At 37.5% G+C, this 27,232-nt stretch overlaps 1 protein-coding gene across 1 annotated transcript in view; it reads left to right on the top strand.

The window, feature by feature from the left end:
* The window catches only part of IQCH (IQ motif containing H), a 147,180-nt gene that overhangs the window by 15,957 nt on the left and 103,991 nt on the right, over window positions 1–27,232 (top strand). The window contains 2 exon segments of the mRNA XM_032593614.1: window positions 12,684–12,763; window positions 14,563–14,601. Coding sequence (XP_032449505.1) covers window positions 12,684–12,763; window positions 14,563–14,601 — 119 coding nt within the window.

Genomic DNA, 27,232 nt, shown 5'->3' with positions numbered 1-27,232 from the left:
GAGGAAATCAAACTTTCAGTATTCACAGACAACATGATACTCTATGTGGAAAACCCAAAAGACTCCACCAAAAAACTGCCAGAACTGATACATGAATTTGGCAGAGTTGCAGGATATAAAATGAATGTACAGAAATCAGTTGCATTTCTATATACCAATAATGAAGCAGCAGAAAGAGAAATCAAGGAATTAATTCCATTTACAATTGCACCAAAACCCATAAAATACCTAGGAATAAACCTAACAAAGAAGTGAAAAATCTATACACTAAAAACCATAGAAAGCTTATGAAACAAATTGAAGAAGACACAAAAAAATGGAAAAACATTCCATGCTCATGGATTGGAAGAATATTGTTAAATGTCAACACTACCCAAAGCAACCTACATATTCAATGCAATCCCTATTAAAATAACACGAGCATTCTTCACAGAGCTAGAACAAACAATCCTAAAATTTGTATGGAATCAGAAAAGACCCCGAATAGCCAAAGCAATTCTGAAAAAGAAAACCAAGTCTGGAGGCATCACAGTTCCAGACTTCAAGTTATATTACAAAGCTGTTATCATCAAGACAGTATGGAACTGGCACAAAAACAGACACATAGGTCAATGGAACAGAATAGAGAACCCAGAAATGGACCCACAAATGCATGCCCAACTAATCTTTGACAAAGCAGGAAAGAATATCCAATGGAAAAAAAGACAGTCCTCTTCAACAAATGGTGTTGAGAAATTGGACAGCAACATGCAGAAGAATCAGCTTGGACCACTTTCTTACACCATATACAAAAACAAACTCAGAATGGATAAAACCTAAATGTAAGACAGCAAACCATCAAAATCCTAGAGGAGAAAACAGGCAACAACCTCTTTGACCATGGCTGCAGCAACTTGTTAGTTGGCACATCTCCATAGGCGAGGGAAACAAAAGCAAAAATGAACTATTGGGACCTCATCAAGATAAAAAGCTTCTGCACAGCAAAGGAAACAATCAGCAAAACTAAAAGGCAACCAACAGAATGGGAGAAGATATTTGCAAATGACATATCAGATAAAGGGTTAGTATCCAAAATCTATAAAGAACTTATCAAACTCAATACCCAAAAAACAAATAATACAACAAAGGACATGAATAGACACTTTTCCAAAGAAGACATCCAGATGGCTAACAGACACATGAAAAGATGCTCAACATCACTCATCATCAGGCAAGTACAAATCAAAACCACAGAGAGATATCACCTCACATCTGGCAAGATGTGGCTAAAATTAACAAGTCAGGCAACAACAGATGTTGGTGAAGATGCAGAGAAAGAGGAACCCTTTTGCACTGCTGGTGGGAATCCAAACTGGTGAAGCCACTCTGGAAAACTGTAGGGAGGTTCCTCAAAAAATTAAAAATAGAACTACCCTAAGACCCAGCAATTGCACTACTAGGTATTTATCCAAAGGATACAGGAGTGCTAGTCTGAAGGGGCACATGCACCCCAATGTTTATAGCTGCACTATCAACAATAGCCAAATTATGGAAAGAGCCCAAATGTCCATCAACTGCTGAATGGATAAAGATGTGGTCTATACACACACACACACACACACACACACACACACACAATGGAATATTACTTGGCAATCAAAAAGAATGAAATATTGCCATTTGCAACAATGTGGATGGAACTAGAGTGTATTATGTTAACAGAAATAAGTCAGTCAGAGAAAGACAAATATCATATGACTTCACTCATATGGAATTTAAGAAACAAAACAGATGAACATAAGGGAAGTGAAGCAAAAATAATATAAAAACAGAGAGGGAGACAAACCATAAGAGACTCTTAAATACAGAGAATAAACTGAGCGTTGTTGGCAGGGTGGTGAGTGGGGGGATGGGCTAAATGGGTAAGGGACATTAAGCAGGACACTTGCTGGGATGAGCACTGGGTGTTATATGTAAGTGATGAATCACTAAATTTTATTCCTGAAATCATTATTAATAATAATAATAATAATAATAAAGTATTAAAATATTTTTAATTGAATGAAAATAATAAAACATATCAAAATTTATAGAATGCAACTAAAATACTATTTATAGAGAAAATTATAGCATTAGATGCTTATACTAGAAAGGAAGATAGATCTCAAACTAATTATCTAAGTTCCTACTTCAAGAATCTAGGAAAAGAAAAGCAAATCATACCCAAAGCAAGCAGAAGGAAGTAAATAACAGAAATGAAAGTAAAGGAGCGGCTAGGTGGCTCAGTCAGTTAAGTGTCTGACTTTGGCTCAGGTCCTGCTCTTGCAGTTCATGAGCTCGAGCCCTGCCTTGGGCTCTGTGCTGACAGCTCAGAGCCTGGACCCTGCTTCAGATTCTGTGTCTCCCACTCTCTCTGCCCCTCCCCTGCTTGTCCTCTGTCTGTCTGTCTCTCTCAAAATAAATAAAAACATTAAATTTGTTTTTTAAATTTAAAAAATAAAAAAGAAATGAAGGTAAAAAGCAATGAAATTGAAAATAGATAAAAATAGAGAAAATTACTGAAACCAAATCTGTTTCTTGGAAAATATCAACAAACTTGGTAAACCTCTAGCCTAACAAAGGACTACCAAAGATAAAAAGAGAGAAGGAACAAATTACCACTATCATGAATGAAAGAGGAGTCATCATTACAAATCCTATAGATATTTAAAGGTTGATAAGGGAAAATTATAAACACCTTTATGCCCATAAATTGGACACCTTAGACTAATGGACAAATTCTTAAAAGACACATGCTACTGAAGCTCATCAAGAAGAAATAGATAACCTGATTAGTCCTATATCTATTAAGGAAATTTAATTTGCACTTAAAAACTTTCTTAGAAAGAAAACACAAGTTCCAGATGGCATCCCTGGTGAATTCTACCAAACAATCAAGAAAGAAATATTACCAGTTCTACTACAAATTCTTCTAGAAAGTAGAATACAACACTCCTCAGACCATTTTATGAAGCCAGCATCACCCTGATATCACAACTAGACAGACATTAGAGGACAAGAAAACCACAGCCTATTCTTCTTCATGAAAATAGATATAAAAATGTCCCACAAATATGAGCAAATTGGAATCCCACAATATTAAAGAAATAACACATCATGACCATGTAGAGTTTATCCTAAGAATGCAAGACTGTTGCAACATTTAAAAATCAATCAATGTAAATCATCGTATCAACAAACTGAAGAAGAAAAACCATATGACCATCTCCATCTCAACAAATAAAAATAAAATAAAATTCAACATGCATTAAATAATAATTTTAAAAAACCTAAGGGAAATATAATATAAAGGAACTTTCTCAGCCTAATATAGGACATCTACAGCTAAAATCATACTTAATAGTGAAAGATCAACTGCTTTCTATGTAAGATCAGAAACAAGGCAAAGATGTCTACTTTCACCACATCTATTTAACATTGTATGGAAGGTCCTTGCCAATACAATGAGGTAAGAAAAAGAATAAAGGTATGCAGATAGAAAATAAAATTTAAACTGTCTCTATTTGTAAACACATGATAACTACAAAGAACATTTGAAAGAATCTACAAAAAAGCACTAAGAGAATGAATAAGAGAGTTTAGCATGGTTTCAGGATATCAGATTAATACATAAAAATTAATTGAATTTCTATATACTAGAAATCAACAATTGGAAATTGAATTTTAAAAAACAATGCCAGGGTCCCTGGCATGTTCAGTCAATAGAGCACGTGACTCTTGATCTTGGGGTCAAAGGTAAGCCATGTTCATGGATTAGAAGACTCTATATTGTTATGTTAATCATCCAAAGTTGTCTATTAATTCAATGCAATCCATATTAAGATCAATCGAATATATGGGTAGAAACTGACAAACCAATTCTAAAATTTATATGGAAAAGCAAAGATGCAAAATAATTTTGAAAAAGAAAAGTAACGTTGGAGAACTTAGGTTATTTGAGTTAGTATAAAGTTCTAGTTATCAAGACAGTGTGGTATTAGCAAAAGGATGAATATTGAGATCAAGAGAACAAAACAGAGAGTTCAGGAGTAAACCTACACAAACATGGTCAATTTATTCTAAACAAGGACATGAAGGCAATTCAATGGAGAAAGGATAATCTTTTCAGCAAATGGTGCTGAAACAGTTGAAATAGTTATTTAGAGAACCTTGACCCATACCTTGCACCATGTATAAAAATTTACTTGGAATATATCATAGAACTAAATGTAAAGCCTAAAACTAAAAAAAGCTTTTAGAAGAAAACAAAGGGGGAAATTTTTTGTTTCCTCAGATTAGGCAAAGATTTCTTAAATACCACAAATCCATGAAAGTAAAAAATTAACATATTGGACTTCATCAAAATTTAAAATTTCCTCTCTTTGAAAGACAATATTAAGAAAATGAAAAAAAAAAGCTACAGATGATGAGTTAATATTTCAAAACACATATTTGACAAAGAATTTTTGTCCAGAATATACAAAGAACTCTTATTGAAACTCAATAAGAAAATAAATAACCCAATCACCTATTGGACAAAAGACTAGAACAGAAATTTTACCAAAGAAGATATACAGATGGTAGATTGGTAAATGAAAGCGTGCTTAACATCATTAGATACTAGGGAAATACAAATTAAAACAAGTCTTAATATATTTAAGATAATTAAAATCATACCAAGCTTCTTTTCTAACCACAATGGTATGAAACTAGAAATCAATTACAAGAGAAAAACTGGAAAATTCACAAATATGTGCAATTTAAACAACCAATGGGTCAAAGGAGAAATCAAAAGGGAAATTAAAAAATACCTTGAGATAAAAATTGAAACATAACATGCCAAAACATACAGGATGCAACAAAAGCAGTTCTAAGTTCATAGCAATAAACATATATACTAAGAAAACAGAAAGATCTCAAATAAACAACCTAACTTTATACCTCAAAGAACTAGACAAAGAAGAACAAACTAAGTCCAAAGTTATAAGGAAGGAAATAACAAAGATCAGAGTGGAAATAAATAAAATAGAGACAAAAACGACAAGAAAAAATATCAATGAAACCAAGAGCTAGTGTTTTGAAAAGATAAACCAAATTGACAAACCTCTAGCTAGACAAACTAAGAAAGAAAAAGAGAGAAGACTCAAATAAAATCAAAATGAAAGGGGAGACATTACAAATGATGACACAGAAATACTAAGGATCATAAGAAATTATATGAACAGTTATACATGAAAAATTAGATAACCTAGATGAAATGGATGAATTCCTAGAAACATAAACTTACCAAGTTTGAATCATGAAGAAATAGAAAATCTGAAGAGAACAATTACTAGTAAGGAGAATGAATCAGTAATCAAAACTTCCCAGTGAAGCAAAGTCCAGGATCAGATGACTTCACTGGTGAATTCTGCCAAGCATTTAAAGAAAATTTATACCAACCCTTCTCAAATTCTTCCAAAAAATAGAAGAGGAGAACTTCCAAACTCATTTTATGAAGCCAGCATTACCCTCATACCAAAGCAGACAAGAAAAGAAAATTACAGGCCAATATTCCTGATAAACATAGATACAAAAAATTCTCAGTAAAATATTAGCCAATTGAATTTAACAATGCATATATAGGCCCATACACCATGATCAAGTATGATTTATTCCTGGATAAAGGATGGTTCCACATATACAAATCAACACATGCAATATACTACATTAACAAAATGAAGGATGAAAATCATATGATCATCTCAATGGATACAGAAAAAGCATTTGACAATATTCAACATCCTTGCATAATAAAAACTCTCAACAAATTGGATATAAAAGAAATTTCAACATCATAAAAGCCATATATGACACCCCACAGCTAACATTGTACTCAATGAACAAAAGCTAAAAGTTTTTTTTCCCTAAGATCAGGAACATGACTAGGATGCCCACTCTTGCAACTTTTATTCAACATAGTTCTGGAAGTCCTAGCCAAGGCAACTAGGCAAGAAAAAGAAATGAAAGATATTTAAATCAGAAAGGAAGAAGTAAAATTGTCTCTGAAAATGACATATTCTATATATAAAATTCTAAACACACCACCAAAAAATGGTTAGAAGTAATAAATGAATTCAGTAAAGCTGTAGGATACAAAATCAATATACAAAAATCAGTTGCATTTCTACACACTAACAATAAACTATCAGAAAGAGAAATTAAGAAAATAATCCCATTTACAATAGCATTAAAAAAGAATAAAATACTTAGGAAGGAATAAATTTAACCAAGCATGTGAAAGATCTGAAAACTATAAAACACTGTTGAAGGAAATTGAAGAAGACACAAGTAAATGGAAATATATTCCAAATTCATGAATTGGAAAAACTAATCTTGTTAAAATGGCCATACCACCCAAAGCAATCTATAAGACTTGCCATTCCAATGGCATTTTTTTTTTTACAGGGATAGAAGAAATAATTCCTAATACTCAGAAACTCTGAATAGAGAAAGCAATCTTGAAAAAGAAAAAAGCTGAAGGTATCATACTTCCCGACTCCAAACTATATTATAAATCTTTAGTTACCAAAACAGTATGGTATTGACATTAAAAACAGACACATAAATCAATAGAACAAAGAGCCCAGGAATAAAACCATGTTTTTATGGTCAATTAAGTTTTGACAAAGGATCCAAGAACATACAATGGCAAAAAGGATAACCTCATCAACAAATGGTGTTGGGAAAACTGTACCTCCACATTGAAAAGAATGAAACCAGACCACAATCTTATACACAAAAATTAACTCAAAATGGATTAAAGACTTCAACATAAGACCTGAAGCCATAAAACTCCTAAGAAAGCACAGGGGTAAGCTCAATGATATTTTGGATTTAAAACCAAAAGCAAGGATAACAAAAGCCAAAATAAATAAATGAGTCGACATCAAAGTAAAAAGCTTCTGCACAGAAAAAGAAACCACCAACAAGATGGAAAGGCAACTTTTGAAATGGGATAAAATACTTGCAGCCCACAAATCCAATAAAAGGTTAATATACAAAATATATTAAGAAGCACATACAATTCAATAGCAAAAAAACCAAATAACCCAATTAAAAAATAGGGAAAGGACCCGAACAGACATTTTTCCAAAGAAGACAAAGGGCCAACAGGGATGTGAAAAGGTGCTCAACATCACTAATCCTTAGGGAAATGCAAATCACAACCACAATGAGATATCCCTCACACCTGTCACATGGTTGGCATCAAAAAGACAAGAGAACAAATGTTTGCAGGTGGTGGACAAAAGGGAATCATTGCATACTGCTGGGGAAAATGTAAACTAGTAAAGCCACTAGGGTAAATAATATACAAGTTTCGCTAGAAATTAAAAGTAGAACTACCATGTGATCAGCAATCCCACTTCTGGGTATACAGCCAAAGGAAACAAAAATCATGATCTCAAGAGGTATGTATTCCCATTTTCACTGCAGTATTCATAATAGCCAAGATATGGACACTATTTAAGTGTCTGTGGATGGATGAATGGCAAAAGGAAATGTGACATATATTTGTGTGTGTGTGTGAGTGTGAATATAATGTAATATAATATAATATTATATTATATTATATAAATAATATTATATATTATAATTTATATATAATATATTTATATATATTAGATATCTCACTCTTATCCATATATGATAATATCCTATAATATATCTATCATAGTCATCTACTATAATCTCTCCTCTCCCTCCTCTCCCTCTATCTCCCTCTCTCTCACTCTACCATATATCCATCTCCTCCACTCTCCACTCTCTCCCTCTATCCCCTCTCTCTTCTCTCTCCCTCTCCATATTCTCTCTCCTACTATCCTCTTCTACTCTCATCTCTCTCCTTCTTCTTCTCTCCCTCCTCTTCTCTCTTCTCCTTTCTCTCTTCTCTCTTCCTCTCTTCTCTCTCCTCTCTTCCCTCTCTTCTCCTTTCTCTCTTCTCTCTCCCCTTTCTCCTCTTCTGTCCCTCCTCTTCTCTCCCTCTTCTCTCCCTCCTCTTCTCTCCTCCTCTTCTCTCCCTCCTCTACCCTACTCTCCTGTTATTCAGCCTTAAAAAAGAAGGAAATCCTGCCATTTGTGACAACATGGAGGGGACAACATGAATCTGGAGGGTATTATGCTGAGTGAAATAAGCCAGGCACAGAAAGACAAATGCTGCATGGTATCACTTATATGTGGAATTTTTTTAAATGTCAAATATATAGAAACAGAATATAAAAGTGACTGCCAGGGATTGAGAAGTGGATACAGGTTGGTAAAGGGTACAAACTTTCCACTATAAAATGAATAATGTCTGAAGATCTGATGTAAAACATGGTGACTATAGTTGATAATGATATAGTGTATAATTGACATTTGCTAAGAGAGAACTTAAATGTTCCCATTAATTTTTAAAAAATAAATAAATATGTGAGGGGCACCTGGATGGCTCAGTCGGTTTAGCGTCCGACTTCGGCTCAGGTCATGATCTCGCAGTCCGTGAGTTCGAGCCCCGTGTCGGGCTCTGTGCTGACAGCTCAGAGCCTGGAGCCTGTTTCAGATTCTGTGTCTCCCTCTTCCTTTCTCCTCCCCCACTCATGCTCTGTCTCTCTCTTCTCAAAAATAAATAAATGTTAAAAAAATTTTTTTAAATAAATAATAAATAAATAAATAAATAAATAAATAAGTGAGATGATGTACGTGTTAACTAGATGGGAAGTAATTCTTCCACAATGTGTGTGTGTGTGTGTGTTCTCAAACTCCCACAATGTACACTTTAAATATCTTACAATTTTGTATGTCAATTATACCTCAATAAATCTGAAATTAAAAAAGAGAGGGCACAAAGAAATAATATTAAGATGAAAAAAGATACATAGAATTTTTTAAAATTGTCATATGATAACTTTATGCCATGTATTTTTAATGAAATGAGAATTTTCCTTGAGAAATCCAAATTGTCAAAATTAACTCAAAAAAAAGCAGGAAACTCAAAGAAAATGATGCCATTAGATCATTTGAACTGGTAATCAAAAATAGATTTCTGTGTTAAACAACACATGTGGGTGTGTGCACACATGTATGCACACAGAAATATACCAGAAGGAAAAAGTCCTCAGGCCCTTTTATAGGCAAGTTCTACTAACTTTAAAGGATCACTAACCATCATCTTAGACCATTTCATAGAAAAAGAAAAGAAGAAAAGCTTGCCAACTGATTTTATGAAGCTACTATAGCTATGCTACCAAAACTGGATGAGGACAGTGCAATAAAAAAATACATGGGTTGGGGCACCTGTGTGTCTCAGTCAGTTGAGTGTCTGACTTTGGCTCAGGTCATGATCTCACAGTTAGTGAGTTCAACCCCTGCATCAGGCTCTGCACTGACAGCTCAGAGCCTGGAGCCTGTTTCGGATTCTGTGTCCTTCTCTCTCTGCCCCTCCCCTTACTTGTGCTCTGTCTCTCTCTCTCTCTTTCTCTCAAAAATAAATATTAAAAAAAAATTAAAAAGAATACATAGGTCGATCTCGGGAACACAGAGGCAAACATTCCAAATAAAAGTTAGCAGTATGCTTTTTTACCTTCATCATGATAAGGAAGGATGTGAGGCAGACTCAACATTAGAAAAACCAAACAACACAATTCACCACATTAACAGATTAGAAAAGAAAAATCCTATGATCATCTCCATATATGGGAAAAATAAAAAATCATGTAATGCAATTCAACATTAATAAATAGGTGAAAATCTTGGAGCAGAGTAGAAATAGAAGAGGATTTTCTGACCCTGATTATTGCCTTGTTCAACCAAAACCCCAGGGCCAACAATATTCTCAGCAGTCCAGCTTTAGGAGGATTCTATCTTTCCATTAAAAGCAGAGACAGTTCAAGAATGACCACTACTGCCACCATCATTGAACATTGTCCTTGAGGCCCTACCACAGGCCATAAGACAAAGAAAGGGAGGAGTACTAGCCAGGAATGTATGGGACTGCAATATCAGAAATCCTCACTTAACAGTGGCTTAAACAATGAGGAGTTCCTTGGTCTCACACATAAGAAATCAGGAAGCAGGCAGCATAGGGCTGGTGGTACTCATCGAAAGAATTGCAACAGCTCTCTTTCTGCTTTACCTTCTTTAGCATGTTTGATTTCATCCTCATGCTTGCCACCTCATGGCTCTTCCACGGCTCTTGCAGATCTGGGCCTTGATGTACACATTCAAGGCAGGAAGAAGGGAAAACAATCAGTCTCTTCCCAGAAGCCCTGATAGATTTTCCCCTTACATCTCACTGGTCACGTGGCTACTGTTAGCTATAAGAAAGGCTGGGAAAGTGAGGGTCCAGAGATAGGGTTAGGTTTAGGCTTAGGGCTAGGATTTGGGGCATATGTACACTAAATTCTTCATATAGTAAGTTATGCTTAGTCCAATCCATCCATGAAAATTCTGTTCTTTGTTGGATATTAAATATATTTACTATTTGGGGCATATTTATACTAAAACATTATTTGTTGTTTACCTAAAATTAAAATTTAACTGTATGTCCTCTAAAATTTTTTTTTGCTAAATCTGGCAACCCGAGGAGCTGGACAGATTGAAAAAAAAATGAAGTTCTAAAATTAGCAAGAAAGAAACGGGGATGGCTATTGGGCAGGTACATATCAGTAACTACCATAAAGGCATACAGGTTTGTCCAGAAAGACAAGATTTTTCCCCCCTGACATTAACTCCAGCAAAGTTTATCATACAGATAAACATTTTCCAGAAGGGAAATCAGGTAACAAAATATAGGCAGTACCTTATGATACAATTCCATTGCAAATGCAGACACATTCTTCAAATATATGTGTCCCATAAAATCTAAGGCCACATAGAGTTATAATTTAGTGACAGAATTTCTGCAAGTAACTAAGAAAAATGTTTAAAAACTTTTTAGATATACCATTAACTGTGGATTATCCATATGAAATTACAAATCTTTTATATCTTTATTCTACCAAATTTCATTAAAATTTTACTAAAATGCTCTAAAAATTATGCCTACTTAAAAACTTGTCAAGCTGCTGTTTTGTCTGAACATGGGAATTTAACCCAAGATCCCACTTGTCTGCAGGAGCCTGATAGTTTAACAAAAAGTATACTGAGCCTGCAGACAATAGGAACAGTAGTCTTTACGGGTGAATCTGTGGATTTAAAGCAGCCTAAGTACAGGGTGTGCACTGGTCTTCAGAAGTGGGAGGGCAGGAGAGTACAGAGGTCAAGGCAAAACTTACAGGCTTAGAATGGAGTCTTCACTGCCCAAGCTTAGGGAGGGTGCTGGTCAGTTTACAGTCAGGGAGTCTTGCTGACAGCCAGGAAATCTGAAAAGCAGGTCAAACCAAGCTGCCTTTGGTGGAGGTGAATTTTAGTGACAAGACTCTGGAATTCGTGCTACTTTTTAAGAGATGGCTGAAGAAATTGCTTGCAGCCAACTTGAGACAACATGAGACAGTTGGGAGCCCATGGTGGGATTCCAAATTGTATACTGAGGTGCTGTTTTTGATCAGTATCTGTCCTTTCTATATGGTTATTACAAAATGGACAGAGAAGGGGTGCGCTAAGACAGTTGGGAAAAAACCTCACTCTTTTGACTCAATTAACTGTTTAATTATTTTTGTTTTCTTTCTTGGAGACAGTAGGGTAAGGATTTTTCTCCCCTGAGAATTTCTCCCCTGACTTGAATCCCCTCAAGTCAGACTTGAGCTATTTGTAAAGGGCAGTTGGATTTGCTGCCAGGCAACAGGAGAGATGTGGTTTCTCTCCCGAGCGCTGTCTGTCTAGCAGGTAGACCTACCCACCTATGGACCGCATGTGTGCTCTAAAAGTTGTTGCTTATAGATTTCATTAATATTGTTATTATAAATATTATTTCAAAAGTAATATTTACTGTGTTCTTTCACTTGTATTATTTCCCCCAAGCCATTTAAATTCTTCAGAATTGTCTTTTTTACTGACTACACAGAATAGTCCAGCATAGGTAGTTATATTGTAACCTATTAAATGAACTTGGGAATATGGCTATTTAAAAAGATCTTATAGTGAAACATTTTTATATGACAAATATTACTCTCTAATTTGCCTGCTATTTTAAAATTTGCCTTTTCATCTGGGCAGTTTGCATAAAACGAGCTGATCTTATATTCTTTTTTTTTTTTTTTTTTTTTTTAATTTTTTTTTCAACGTTTTTATTTATTTTTGGGACAGAGAGAGACAGAGCATGAACGGGGGAGGGGCAGAGAGAGAGGGAGACACAGAATCGGAAACAGGCTCCAGGCTCTGAGCCATCAGCCCAGAGCCTGATGCGGGGCTCGAACCCACGGACCGCGAGATCGTGACCTGGCTGAAGTCGGACGCCCAACCGACTGCGCCACCCAGGCGCCCCCTGATCTTATATTCTGATGGAACAGTTGCCCTCCCATGCTTTTTGCTTTCCTTTTGAAGTCCGTGATCACAAATGTTTGATTGAATTGATACAGGCAGGGCTGAGAGTGAACAGTCAAAGGGTGTCAGAGCCATTTGACTTTCAAGTGGCAAACCCAATAACATCCACCCAATGACTCAGCCTTTTTCTGGAAGAGGTAACATTGCATCGCCTCTGTTCACAGCCCCTTTCGGTACACCTCAGAAACCACAGCTGATTCCAGTGGAAGTGAAGAAGGTCTCTGCCAAGAAACAAACATCAAAGGTATTCATGCTTCTAACAAAAGAAAACTGTTGTTATTTACAATGTTCTCAGTGAGGTTTTTGGTATTGCACACATCTGATAGAATTGTACCACTGACATAGAAATAAATACTTCAGCTGTTGAGATGCATTTGATTTTTAGAGGGGGATTGCTGTATAAGTAAACTCTAGCATTACATTATCAGTGGGGTCTTAAAAAATTCAAGCATGTCACATTATTGTCACATTAACTAAATGACTGGGCCAACCTATATCGCTAGCTGGTCCAGGAGTCTGGAATACAATAGCTATTGCTTTGTATCCAAATTCACATTGCATAGGGTATGTTATTATGAGGGTTTACTTGACTTCATTTGTCTTTAAGCACAGGATAAAAAGCAAGCTCTCCAGTTTTGTCCAGATATCCTAATGAGGAAAGAGAAGAAATTCTGTATTCTCTGACATTAGGAGCTCACAGTACAACATAATTAATCCTCATGGAGATTCTCTGGGTTTAAAGGTGCTGGACTTTTGAAGCTTGCTTTCTTATGTTTATGAGCCACAGAGTTGTGATAATTGAAACTTTCACCAGAAAAAGGAGACAGCTGGCAGTGTCTTTTTCTGGGCTTACCCTATGTGGTCATATTTACAGCTGCTCCCATTAGAAAAAAAAAAAAAAAGAAGGAAGAAAGAGAAAAGGAAGAGTGGCAAAGAAGAAATGAATCCTACTGTGTCTACATGGACTGTTACCTGCTCTTCCCAGACCTTCATCTTAACGCCCAAATCTTCCTCAAGATGTTTTCCCTGGATTTGCAGCACTGGTGGGCTGTGCCCCCTTAAGAGATTTCCAAGCTGTTTATGTACCAGCATGTCATGTGACACCCCAGTTGCCATGGCAAATATTTGTGTTTCATGAAAAATGTGGGTAAAAAAAAAAAATCAATGTAAATGGCCAAATCCCTAGACAGACAGGCCTTCGGGCTAATGTTTGGCCTGCACCATGATTGTTTCAAATTCAGCTGTTTAACAGGCTGTGCACAGGCCACGGGCTAATGTGCATAATGGGAACAGGCGGGGGCACCTGTTTTGATTCTCACCATGTTTGAGCTCTCAAGTTCCACAGTGTTATAGACAACAGATCTACAGGTAATACAAACATGACCAGGTCTCGTGCGGTAATCGATCTAACTCCAAAAAAAAAAAAAAATTTTTTTTTTTAATAATGACATTTTCCCAGTGCTAATTAGCCCTGCCTTTTAATTTCCTCTCTGTTGACTTCACAAAGCTTTCTCCCTAGTGCTGGAGCAGTAACATTTAAAGACTCTTTCCTGTGGTCCCGAATTGGTACATTTCTGAGTTGACTCTTCAATGGTAAATGTAATTATTCATATACTCTGTGAAAAGCGTCCTGGCATGGAAAAGGCTAACAGAAACACTGATAGAGCCAGAATGGACCTTGAATCAGCATCCCCGCCGGCAGTGCGGTGCCCCACGGAGAAGCCTTTTCTTGTAAATACTTCTTTAAGTGTTCCCCAGAAGCGGGACTTGGCATCTGACTCTAGCTGTTTTTGTAAATATTTACTTTGTCAAACTCTTTCTTCAAGTCAAACAGGGCTCTTGGCAAGCAGAGCAGCATTGTCTGGGGTGGGAAAGGTCTTTCTAATTATTAGCTCCTGCCTGCATGGAGAGAGGGAACAGGCTGGCCCAGCGGGGGGAACTGGGGGGGAGGGGGTGGGGGGGAGGCTCTGTGCTTCTATTTGTTTTGTAAAATTGCCCATGAGAGTCATTTTGATTTAAACTGTGTCTCATTCTTCATTGTAGGGGAAAGGCAAAAGGTCAAGAGGACATCATGATAGGAAGGTCTGTAATTTGTGTGACTAGTTGAAATTTGGGGTTTGTCACCTGATGTCCCTGCCTTTTGCTGCAGGGCAAAACTATGGGAGGCAGGTTTGACAGCTGGAGACTGCAACAGAAGTTCTTTGGCTCTTCTTTTATAAAAGACATTAGATCATGTTTTCAGAAAAGGAAAAAAAAAAAAGGTTCATTTAATGTGAAAAATCACTCCCTTTCAGTTTGGACTGAATTACTTCTCAGGTTTCAATCCAGAAAAGTGATTTAGCATACTCAAAATCTGGCTGAATCACAATGGTCTTCAACTTCAATCTGAGATTCTCATCTTTTAAAAGTACACTAAAAAGAAATACAAAATGAAAAAAATTCACTTGCCCCCCCCGCAGCATGCACTTGTGTGTGTGCATGGGTGAGTACGTGTGCATTCATACACACGTACACATGCACCCACAGACTGCCTATGAACATAATTGCTAAGGGTATGGGATTTAGAATTAGCTGCCTAAAACTAATAAGGTAACAAAGAAGTTGGAGGAATGAATTGTTCCCACAAAGACAAGTACGTGCCAGCAAGGAACATTCCACCAGAGCCTGTATAAGTAATAAAAGTTCTGAACTAGAAGCAGGAAAGAGCTGGATTCTCCTCCTAATATAGGAATTTTGAGCAAGTCACTGAAATTTTCAGTGCCTCACCTCTTCCTCTGACAAGGGGGGGATAATAGCTCCTTTCTCATAGGTTTCTTATGAAGGTTGGCACTGTTAATATGTGCAGAAATGCTTAGAACTATAAAGCACTTGTTATCAGAATTCACTGGTCTATTTTTTTTAAGTTTATTTATTTATTTCGAGAAATTGAGCACGAGTGGAGAACGGGCAGAGAGGGAGAGAGAGAATCCCAAGCAGGCCCTGCCCTGTTGGCATAGAGCCAGATGTGGGGCTGGATTTCACAAACCATGAGATCATGACCTAAGCCAAAATCAAGAGTTGGACAATTAACTGACTGAGCCACCGAAGCACCCCCACTGGTCTATTTTTAAGGACATCTTCTAGGCCTCCCTTCCTCTGGGGATCTTATCAAAAAAAAGAATTTCAGAGGGAGATTAGCCGCCCCTTTTCAAGGAAAAAGAGCCCACCTTTTGGATCTCCTTGTACTTCCGCAGAGCTGTGACTAGTCAGAGCTGTATTTCCAGGAGTGATTGCATACAGTCCTTCCGAAACCTAGACAAATTGCTCTAGGATAAACTAATCAATGCAATCAGAGCCTTCCTCCAGCTTCCCTTGACTTCTTGCTATGAGGAAATTGCGAGCTTGACTCTACACTTTAAAATAGGATGTGCCTTAAGAACACTAAGGCATTCTGTATCTGGAATATGCATAACAGCTAAAGTTGATTGTGCACCGTCTACACCCACCCAATATGCTGTAGTGTCGTTGTCCCCAGGCCCACCCAATTGGTTTTTACCAACTGTGTGGAGGATCCAGAGGACACAGTGAGGTTCCGGAGTCTGTACCCTCCCACACACAAGGTTATGATCTTCCACATGGGCTAGTTTTCCAGATGTTACTACTACCATGACTATAACTACTACGGCTACTAACTACCACTACTGGAACCGCTACCACCACCACTACTAGTATGACGAGCAGCATACATGTGTCATGTGCCGCCTCTGTGGGGGGCACTGTTCCTATGCTTGACGTGGATTAGCTCATTTCATTTCACAACACTCAATGCAGCACGTACTATTATTCTCATTTTACTGGAAGGACCTGAACACAGAGAAGTTAAGGTCATCCAACTAGTAAGTGACAGAGCCAGGACGCAGAACTGGACTCTGTGACTGCCAGAGCCTCAAAGCATTAGACATTTTTAAAACTTTCAATCATTTTTTATGGAAATCTTTCTAAGTGATACTATATCTCCGCCTTCTTAATGTAATCTAACATTTTCTCTACCCGGTGTCTCGTATGCAGAGAACCCATTTCTGGTGTATTTTTTTGTTTGTTTCCTTCACCCTCAGGATGGTGCCTGTCATGTCTGCTTTCATTGGCTGTGACCTTAAGAGCCTTTTCTGTCTTCTAGAACATTAACCAAATAACCAACACTCAAGAAGTAGAAGGGTAAATTTGAGTCAGTCAGGCTCTGCACAAGGATCCAAGGAAGAAGATAATAAACAGTGGAAGAGTTTGTAGTTATTTCAAGAAATCTGAGGTCTTTATTTTCAGGGATCTAGTTAAACGCTTAAAGTTGCTAAAATTGCCTCTCTCAGCAAAACATCAATTTATTATCTCAAGGCAGGCATGCTAACAGCTATGTTAAGATCCATTAATTTCAACTAATATTTGATAATAAAAAATCTACTTTGTGGGTAAAAGAAGCAAACAAATGTATTTATTGGACACAAGGGTCCAGATTAAATTCATGAGTGTGTTTGCTTCCGGAAATGGGGAAAGGAGAGGAATGAGCTAAAAAGGAATACAGAGAGGATTTCAACTGTACTTTATGTGTTGATTTTTTAAATTTCCACATGTATATAAATATATAAACAATTTAAGCATATCTGAATTTATAATAATAATTATAAATATTTAAAATATACTCTTTTGGGGCGCCTGGGTGGCTCAGTCGGTTGAGCGTCCGACTTCAGCTCAGGTCACGATCTCGCGGTCCGCGGGTTCGATCCCCGCGTCGGGCTCTGGCTGATGGCTCAGAGCCTGGAGCCTGCTTCCGATTCTGTGTTTCCCTCTCTCTCTGCCCCTCCCCCGTTCATGCTGTGTCTCTCTCCGTCTCAAAAATAAATAAACGTTAAAAAATTAAATAAATAAATAAATAAATAAAATAAAATATACTCTTTTAAAATATACATGTTTATATAATTCTTGTCTTCTTTGTTTCATATATATATATATATACATACATATATATATCATATATATTTTATGTGTTCTGTATTATCTAATGTTATCTAAATCATCCTCATGGAGATTCCCCCAGTTTAAACTACTGGACTTTTGTAGCTTGCTTTGCTTGTTTAGGAGCCATGGATAGATAAATAACAGTATATGTTATACACAAAGCAAAGAAGACAAAAGATTAACACTGCCCATGTAGTTTTTTATTTTATTCTCTGTACTTTTCTGTATTTTCAAAACTTTTTCCAAATTAAAGAAGAAAAAAGAAAAGAAAATCCTATTTCATAAGTCATACCTCTGCTGTAAAATCACCTTTGATATAGAAAGAATAGGTTTGGGGATAACCTTTAATGTCAATTTTGGGGTCCTGTTTGTTATATTATTACTCTCTTTAGTATCTCTCCAACATAGGCCCTTGATCCTTATGTTAAAAAAATTGTGATTATTTTTACAGGTGAGTCAGCTGAACTATTTAATCAGGCAACATGTGTTACAGTGACACCACCCCATCTAGTCTCCTTCCCCCATCTGTATAAGGAAGGGATTAGACCAGATCCATTTCTCTACAGAACTTCCATAGCCCCATAAACACTCAATCCAAGACCTCCAGGAAAAGGAGAGAGCCGAAGTGCCCAATAGGTGGGCTCCAGGCCTCGCACACCACAGCAGCTGTGTTAAGTGTGTACCTGTTTAGCATCATAGATTATATGGTTTCTGAACAAAGTGTTTCAAGTTTAAAAATATATACTCTGAAAACCAGGGGGGGCGGGTATCTAGGAGCAGCTTTAAGGTTTAATGTGTCCTATCTACTAAAAGAAATAAGCCTACTTCTTTTTTATTTTTATTGAAGTGTAATTAACATACAGTGTTAAGTTAGTTTCAGGCATACAATATAGTGATTCAACCATTGTATCCATTACCCAGTGCTCATCACATGGGTACTTTATAATCCCCTTCATCTATTTCACCCATCCCCCGACAAACCTCCCCTCTAATAACCATCAGTTCTCTATATTTAAGAGTCTGGTGGGGTTTTTTGGTCTCTTTTCTTCGTGGTTCATTTGTTTCTTAATTGCATATATGAGTGAAATTATATGGTATTTGTCTTTCTCTGTTTGACATTACACCCTCTAGATCTGTACACATCATTGCAATGGCAAGATTCTTTCTTATGGTTAAGTAATATTCCATTGTGGGTGAATAGGAATATTCCCATTGTGTGTATGAATATTCCATTCATTTCTTTGGGTGAATACACAGTATCATATGGTAATTCTATTTTTAATATTTTTGAAGAAATTCCATACCGTTTTCCACAGTGGCTCTACCAATTTGCATTCCCACCAACAGTGCAAGAGGGTTCCTTTTTCCTCCACATCCTTGCCACACTGTTATTTCTTATGTTTTTTTGTTTTTTAATTTAGTCATTCTGACAAGTGTGAGGTGATATCTCATTGTGGTTTTGATTTGCATTTCCCTGATAATTAGTGATGCTGAGCATCTTTCATATGTCTGCTGGCTATCTGGATTCTTCTAGAAGAAAACATAGGTAGTAATTTATTGACACTGGCTGTGGAAACATTTTTCTAGATATAGGTCTCCTCTGGCAAAGGGGAACAAAACAAAATTAAACTATTGTGACTACAACAAAATAAAAAGCTTCTGCACGGCAAAGGAAACCATCAACAAAACAAAAAAGGCAACCTATTGAATGGGATAAAATATTTGCAATGATATATCCATAAGGGGTTAATATGCAAAATATATAAAGAACTTATACAACTCAACACCCCAAAAAACACAAATAATCCAATAAAAACTGGCAGAGGACATGAATAGACATTTTTCCAAATATGCCTACTTCTTTTTTTTATTAAATTTTTTATGTTTTTTAATTTAGTTTTTGAGAGAGAGAGAGAGAGAGACAGAGCATGAGCAGGGGAGGTGCAGGAGAGAGAGAGAGACACACACACACAGATCTGAAGCAGGAACCCAGGCTCTGAGCTGTCAGCACAGGAAGCCGACACAGGGCCTGAACTTACCGACTGTGAGATCATGTCCTGGAGCGAAGTTGGATGCTTAACTGACTGAGCCACCCAGGCTCCCCCAAATAAGCCTACTTCTTGAAGAGTGCAGCGTGCCTCCTGGTGGGTTTTGGTGCCCCAGCACAAACCTGTCTCCTTTCTTGTCTTGCCCTAAAGGGTTAAAGAGAGGGTAGGTCATACTTTGGCAAGGATTAGAGAGCCCTGTATCCTGGAGATACAAGATGAGATTCAGAAGGAAGTCTAGAACGTTCTTTCCTCTTTTAGATTCACTTTCCCTCCTGAAACCTCATTTAATTTACATTCTTGAAGGAAGGAAAGGAAGAAGATTACAAAAAACAGAAACAAAAACCTGTGGCATCTTTAAAACAATTTCCATTTGTCTGATTCATTAGAAAACTGCCACCCTCACTTAATGCATTTTTGGCATGAACTTTCAAAGTGAATTAAATTATACAGCTTTATGTGCAAAACAATTTTTTTCTTGCAAGAAGTAAATGACAAATTGTCTTTACCTCTCTTCATGACATCACCTAAATGTACATTGCTATTGCATGTGACTAGCAATTTTACTTATATAAACCAGAAAAAAATGTTAGGTTATCAGTAAGCCACAAAATAATCTTAATTTTTTTACTTTATCTTTTTCATTCATGAGAGTGTGATCTGATCATTCACGGAAAATTTGGGAAGTTCAGAAAGGAGGGAAAAAATGCCAAAGTATCCAAAAAAAAAATTTCCTGTAATACCATAACCCTTTGGCATTATTTAAATTTTTGGCTTGGCCCACTATTGGTATCATACAGTATATTCAACTGTAATCTATCTCTTTTCTCCCAACAATTTATCATAAGCTTTTATACATATGACTTAAAAGTCTTTATAAAATATTTTTAATGGCTACATAATATTCTGTCTTAAAGATATACCATAATTTTCTTAGCTATTACCTATTGTTAGATATTAATTATAAATGTCATTATATTATAATCATATATCCATATATAATATATATAATCATATATAATATATGATTATAATTATATTATATTATAATTATATTATATTATATCAGTATAATTATTTGATATTTTATTTATATATATTATATAAAAGATATATTATTTTATATATGTATTTATATTATAATAATCATTAATATAATAATTAATTATATTATAATTATTTTAATTATATTATTTTAGTTATTAATAAGCAATTAAATAATTTCCTGTTATAAATCAAACTGCCATGAACATTTTTCATATTTCTACATAAATCTTTGTACTATTTAAGCTACTTTTTTTTAGAGAAAGAGCAGTGAGAGCACGTGAGTGGGAAGGGTAGAGGAGAGGGAGAGACAGAATCTTAAGCAGGCTCCACGCATAGCATAGAGCCCAACAGTGGGGCTCAATCTCATGGCCCTGACATCATGACCTGAGCCAAAATCAAGAGTTGAACACTTAACCAGCTAAGCCACCCAGGCAACCCATAAGCTACTTGACCATTTCTTGGTCAAGGGTATGGACATTTTCAGATCCAAGTGGTCTGCTGGTGTTTCAAAACTCAAGCTGTGAGTTTGCAAATAACTTGTATGATCACAGAACAGTTTTGTGCTGTAAATCCAGCCCAAGTGGCTATGAATTTAAATTGCACTATTCACCTCCTTCCTTCTTTCCTTCCTTCCTTCCTTCCTTCCTTCCTTCCTTCCTTCCTTCCTTCCACTAATCTTTGTTCACCTTTTAACCGTGTGCCAGGAAGTGTACTAGCCACTGGGGATACAGCAGTGAACAAAACAAACCAAGTTTTTGCCTTCTTGGGACTTATATTCTGGTGAGGAAGGCAGATATTTAATATAATGCAGGCAGTGATGAGTGCTATGAATGAAAATAAAGTGGAATACATATGTAGGTTAGCAAATGTGAAAAGGTGGGGTGTTATAAGAATTTTGCAAGTATCTTTTAGCCATGTGGGATCACCAGACTTGCTATGTACACATTTTTCTCAAGAAAACTATAATGTCAAGCTTTACTTTGGTGATAACACAGGTCCTTTGGGAGGCTCACATCTTATTCCTTTACCCATAGAGAAGATGACGATGGCTCTTTTCTCAGGAATATAGGAACCCAGGCTTCTTTCCATTCCCCTTCTGCCAGGTTCCCTGTACATATCCCTGGCAGGTTCCAACCATCAGTCATAATTGTCCCTCAGTGGTCCTTATCTATGTCACATGCTCTCAGAAAATATTAGAAAGGTAACAGAAAAAATGAAATCAATGCAGCAGTAAAATGAGATGGGTCTCTAGAAAAGGAAAGTTCACATTTGACATATACACCATCTATTTTAAAAAAAGTCTTCCTGATTTTGTTCTGTTTGATCTTCAACTAGAATTGATCCATTGAGTGTTTTTGTTCCACAGGAACCTTTTTTTCCTCCTCAGAAAGTGTTTCAGAGTTCAGGAAGACTCATTTGAATAATAGATCTTTCAAAGCGATTGCAGAAATTAGCCCTAGAAAATTGCCACTCATGCGAGCGGCCTTTACACACAATTCTCTCCCTTTGTATGTCTCTGCTCAGTGAATTCTCTGTTTTTGCCTTTTAATCCTCTTTATAAAGCTTAGGGACTCTGACTCTCAGTTTTAATTGACAGTTATAGCTTAAATGCAGTTTCTAGGTCTTACGAACTGAGAACTGTTTGGGGGATTTGCAGACCCTGAAATACTGGAATATCACTCTTTGGGGTTCTCTCCCCGTGACCACCTGTACGTATAGTTGGTGTAAACAGCTCTTCCTCTACTGGTTTGTAAATTTCTAGAAAGAGCTTCCTATTTAAAAATAGGAGGGGAAAAAAATCCCTAGGTCTTTCTTATAGTACATGAAATGACTCAATTGAAGGTATATCTTCAATTTGCTGGCTCTGCTAACTCCAGGAGTTTATTAAACAACACATACCAATTAATAGGTCAGAGAGACCTAGGGTGTCAAAATCACTTTAAGTCAGAGACACTTAGGGTATCAAAATCAGAAGCACCTTGAATGATCCCCTAATGGAAACAGCCCACAGGAGAGGTGACTTCCCAAGGCCGTGTAGTAGCGTGGTAACAGCCTAGATCCTATGTCTTCTCACTTCAAATCCCTCACTTTTCTTCCATGCCATGGTTCATTAGCATGTTCATGGGGGTTAGTTGAACAGGCCACTTTCCAAATAAGAAAGAAATAGCAGGTCCAGACCAGGTCAGCTCTGATGAAGGAGGTAGTAAAAGGAAGGTTGAACAAGGAGAGCACAGCTTGGTAAGGGGTCCTACAGGACGTTCTGGACAGTTAGGGCTTTGGGCATGGATGGTATGGGGGAAGGGAAAGGTGACTAGTTATGTGATCTTGGGCAAATCACCTAACCTCTCTGAGCCTGTTTCCTCATCCACACTAATAACCTAAACATGACCGGAGGTAAGACACTGTGAAAGGCTCTTTACACATATTATGATCTTCACAGCAACTCTGCAGAGATCTATCATTTTTAGAGATGAGAAACATTTAAATTCAGAGAGGATGTTGTCTTAGCTTGGACTACCGTAACAAAATGACATAAGCTGGGGGGCTTACACAACAAACATTTATTTCTCCAAGTTCTGGAGGCTGGAAGTGCAAGATTAGGGTGCCAGTGTGGTTAGGTTGTGTTGAGGGCCCTCTTCCTGCTCTGCAAACAGCCACCTTCTTCCTATATTTTCACATGACAGAGAAATCATCTCTCTTGTCTCTCTTCTTATAAGGGCGTTAATCTCATCATGAAGCCTCCACCTTCATGACCTAATTATTTCTTAGAGGCCCCGCCTCCAAACACCATCACACCAAGAACTGGGCTTCAACATACAAATGTTATGGAGACACAAACATTCAATCCATAGCAGATGGTAACTTGCCCAGGAATGTGTAGCAGACAGCGGCAGAGCTTGGACTCCAACCTAGGTGAGTCAGACTGTAGGGCCAAGGCTCGTTTCTCCGAGCCCATAATAGCCTATTTGGTAAAACAAACAAACAAACAAACAAACAAACAAAAAAGGCAAGGCCTTCATGCTCTAAAATTCAGGACTGTAATTATGCTGAATCCCTAAATCCTGATTAGGTCAGCTACTCTCTCTGAATATTATTTATATCTTTCAAATAGTGCTGACAATCTGAGGTACTGATATCTGTTTTGTACAAAGCTTAACACATTTCAGACTGTTAACAATTATTAAAGAACAGGCCAGACCAATGGCCTCCCTGGTTTTCAGGAAAGAATGAAAGTTCCATCTCTGAGAGTCACTTCACTCATACTCTGAATGTAAGCACTCACATAGAGCCCTAATGGCAGGAAGAATTTATTCTTTTTCACACAACAGCGCTGCCAAAGCTAATTAATCATGGATATGTTTGCGTTTTGGAGAAACTGAACATCAGTTTATGGATTCAAAAGCAATTTTAGTCTGTCCTTCTAGGCAAATCCTTCCCTAAAGATGATATCCATGTTGGATTATCCCATATACTTGACCATTTACCACCGGGAGATCTTGGTTATATCTAATTTAGGGATCCTCAGATATGGTTTAATCCTGCATCCACATGCTATCCACATGTGTGAAAAGAACATTTTTCATAAAGACATTCATCTTAGAAGTACATGCCTTTTTTTCCTAGAGTTTTTCATTGTGGCAGTTATTTCTAAAATTTAGGAGGTAATACTGGGCCTATCTTTTTTGCTTCCCACTTATAGCTTACCTGCATATGTAATCATCGTCTTGCCTTCCTGGGTTTTGTTTGTTTGTTTGTTCGTTTCTTTTAAATTCAGAGTTCTTCCTAAATTACTGCTCCAGAAACTCTCAAAATTACCTAATTAGTAGTAACACTTTTCAGATGATGAAGAGCATTTCCCAGCTAGTCGATTCAGTTAGTTAGAGCAGGATGCTAAACGATGCCACAGGTTTGGGCCCTGGTGAAGGTGTGGCCAGGAGCTCAGGAAGGACCAGGAGAGCAAGTGGATGGCATGACAGAGAGCCATCTCCACTAGAAGGAAAACAATATTGCTACTCAGCAACATCATGTTGGGAGTACAGCATATCTTAAAAACAAAAAAAACAAAAAAAAAAGGGAGAAAGGGAGAAAGGGAGAGAAAGGGAGGGAGTGGGAAGAAAAGGAAGAAGAAGGAAGAAGGTAGGCGGAGAGAAAGAAGGTTGGCGACAGATAATTGCAGACAAGTTCATGGAGATAAATAGTAAAGGAAAAATAGCAGAAGAAACCGGAATCTGAAGGCTGGCGTGACCTTTAATCAGGGCTCTTATTCCTAGCAGGCTGTGAAGCAGCTTTGTCTTTACCTGCTCAATGGATCCCACAATGCTGATGCACTGCTTTAATTTGGGAAGCCTTCCTCTTGAGAGACATGTCTTTTCCAGCTCTAAGTGTGAAGTGCTCCCAAGTGTGGCATTCTCTGTGACAGATGTACTACAGTTATGCTTTAGCTGACTCCAAACCCATAGCTTCCCCGTGCCTGAGTGGTCTATTTGATGTCCAAGAGTGTGTTTCCTTGGAAAACAGGTCTTTACTGGAATATCATCCAAGAAGGTAGGGAGGTATAATCCCTTTGTTCTCAAACAGCCACTGTTCAGTTCTGTAACCCCATTCCCAAACCAGGGCTATTCTTTCAAAAGGTCTGAAACTCATTTGCTGACGTACATACACGCCCCACACCTACACCATTTGAAGGCACTGCCTGAGAGAGACTGGAGTCCTCTTCTTTCAGAATCTTCTCCCAAGGTTGCTCCATTTTCATCGATGGTCCCAGTTCCACATGAGTCTCTGTAAAGACAAGGAATTTCAAAAAGGGTTTAATATTTCCCAGGAAACCAGGTTCTTGAGCAATTGTCCCGTCCATAGCTGCATTTCCTCTAGAAGCCTCAGGGTCTCGTTAACAGGATCAAAAGTGTGACTGGCAGGACCAGCCAGCTGCAGACACGTCCATCTGTGATGACTGTCCGTGTCTGTCACTGATGAAGCATGGCCATTCTTCTCTTGACTCTAACCTTCCCACCATTAGAACCCATTCTTTTTTTTTTAATTTTTTTTTTCCAACGTTTATTTATTTTTAAGACAGAGAGAGACAGAGCATGAACGGGGGAGGGGCAGAGAGAGAGGGAGACACAGAATCAGAAGCAGGCTCCAGGCTCTGAGCCATCAGCCCAGAGCCCGACGCGGGGCTCGAACTCACGGACCGCGAGATCGTGACCTGGCTGAAGTCAGACGCTTAACTGACTGCGCCACCCAGGCGCCCCAAGAACCCATTCTTGAAGGAAGGCAGAAACGTACCCACAGGCCATTTCTGTTGGAACCTGTGCCACTTGCCATGACTTTTCCTGCCAGCGCTGATGTCTGCTACACAAGGCATTACTTCTCCAACTCTCTCTTGCCCATCCAAGAATTCGTTTCTATCCACCAAACAGTTTACATTCTCTCTTGATGCCTTGAGAAGATCAGAAAGGGCTAGGGTCTTGGCTAGAAGACTTTTTCCATCATTCCTATGCCTGTCACAAATCTTAAGTTAAAAGTGTGCAAAAAGTTCACTGCCATTTAAAGTCTGCCTCTAGGGGCGCCTGGGTGGCTCAGTCGGTTAAGCGTCCGACTCTTGCTTTTGGCTCAGGTCTCGGCTCAGGTCGTGATCTCGTGGTTTCGTGAGTTCGAGCCCCGTGTAGGGCTCTCGGCTGACATCGCAGAGCCTGCTTGGGATTCTGTCTTCCACTTTCTCTACCCCTCCCCCACTAGTGCTGTCTCTGTCTCTCTCAAAATAAATAAATAAACTTAAAAAAAAATTTAAAGTCTGCCTCTAAAGTTCAAGGAAATCCCTCCTCTTGGACTTAACACTTGCTTTTCAGCATTTTTACCTGAGGTGACAGTCTAATTATTCCACTGCCTGAGAAAAGAAAAGAATTTGAAGTGTTTCTTTTCTTTATTTAAAAAAAAATTGTGCTTGTTTATTGTGCTATTACTATAAATGATCTCTTGGCTTCTTTTAGATAGCTTTCTGCCTTGACTTTGTTAATTGATACCAATTAACATTTGTTTAGTAGAGACAAAGCATGAACAATCTAACAGTTATACTCAACCCAGTGCTGTGACATAATGGTTATTGATTAATTACTTGGGTCTTTTTTTTTTCTTTGAGTTCTCTAAAAACTCTTCAAAATGCAGAGAACAATATAATCCTACAATTTGGTAAAGATTGGTAAATGGTGACATATTGAAGACAATCTGTTCCTTAAATCCCTAAGCAAGAAGCAATCAGCACAGTAAGTTGATACCTGGCTTACAGAGGAGAAGGCAGAGCCTGAAATATCTATGCCCACCCTTCCCCCTCCCAGACCATTAGGAACATTTAGACCATAGGGCAGAGTGTCTGTTTTTCTAATGCAACAGGTTTCAATGATGAAATATAGTGATTTCACACTGGACACAGACACAACCACAATTTCCTTTTCTTTATTTTTTTGAGGGATACGTGTGACATATATCACTGTTGTCACCCAAACCTCTTCGGATTTTATTTTTAATCACATCTATTCATTTTTTTCATGCAGAAAAGCATAAGGAAAAAAACTGTCCATGACCCCATTCTTAGAGAACCCTCTTGACATTCAGAAGTAAATGTAGTATGTTTA

The sequence above is a fragment of the Lynx canadensis genome, chromosome B3, assembly GCF_007474595.2.
Source record: "Lynx canadensis isolate LIC74 chromosome B3, mLynCan4.pri.v2, whole genome shotgun sequence".
In the NCBI taxonomy this organism is placed as follows: domain Eukaryota; kingdom Metazoa; phylum Chordata; class Mammalia; order Carnivora; family Felidae; genus Lynx; species Lynx canadensis.
This window is presented reverse-complemented; position numbering and strand designations above follow the sequence as displayed.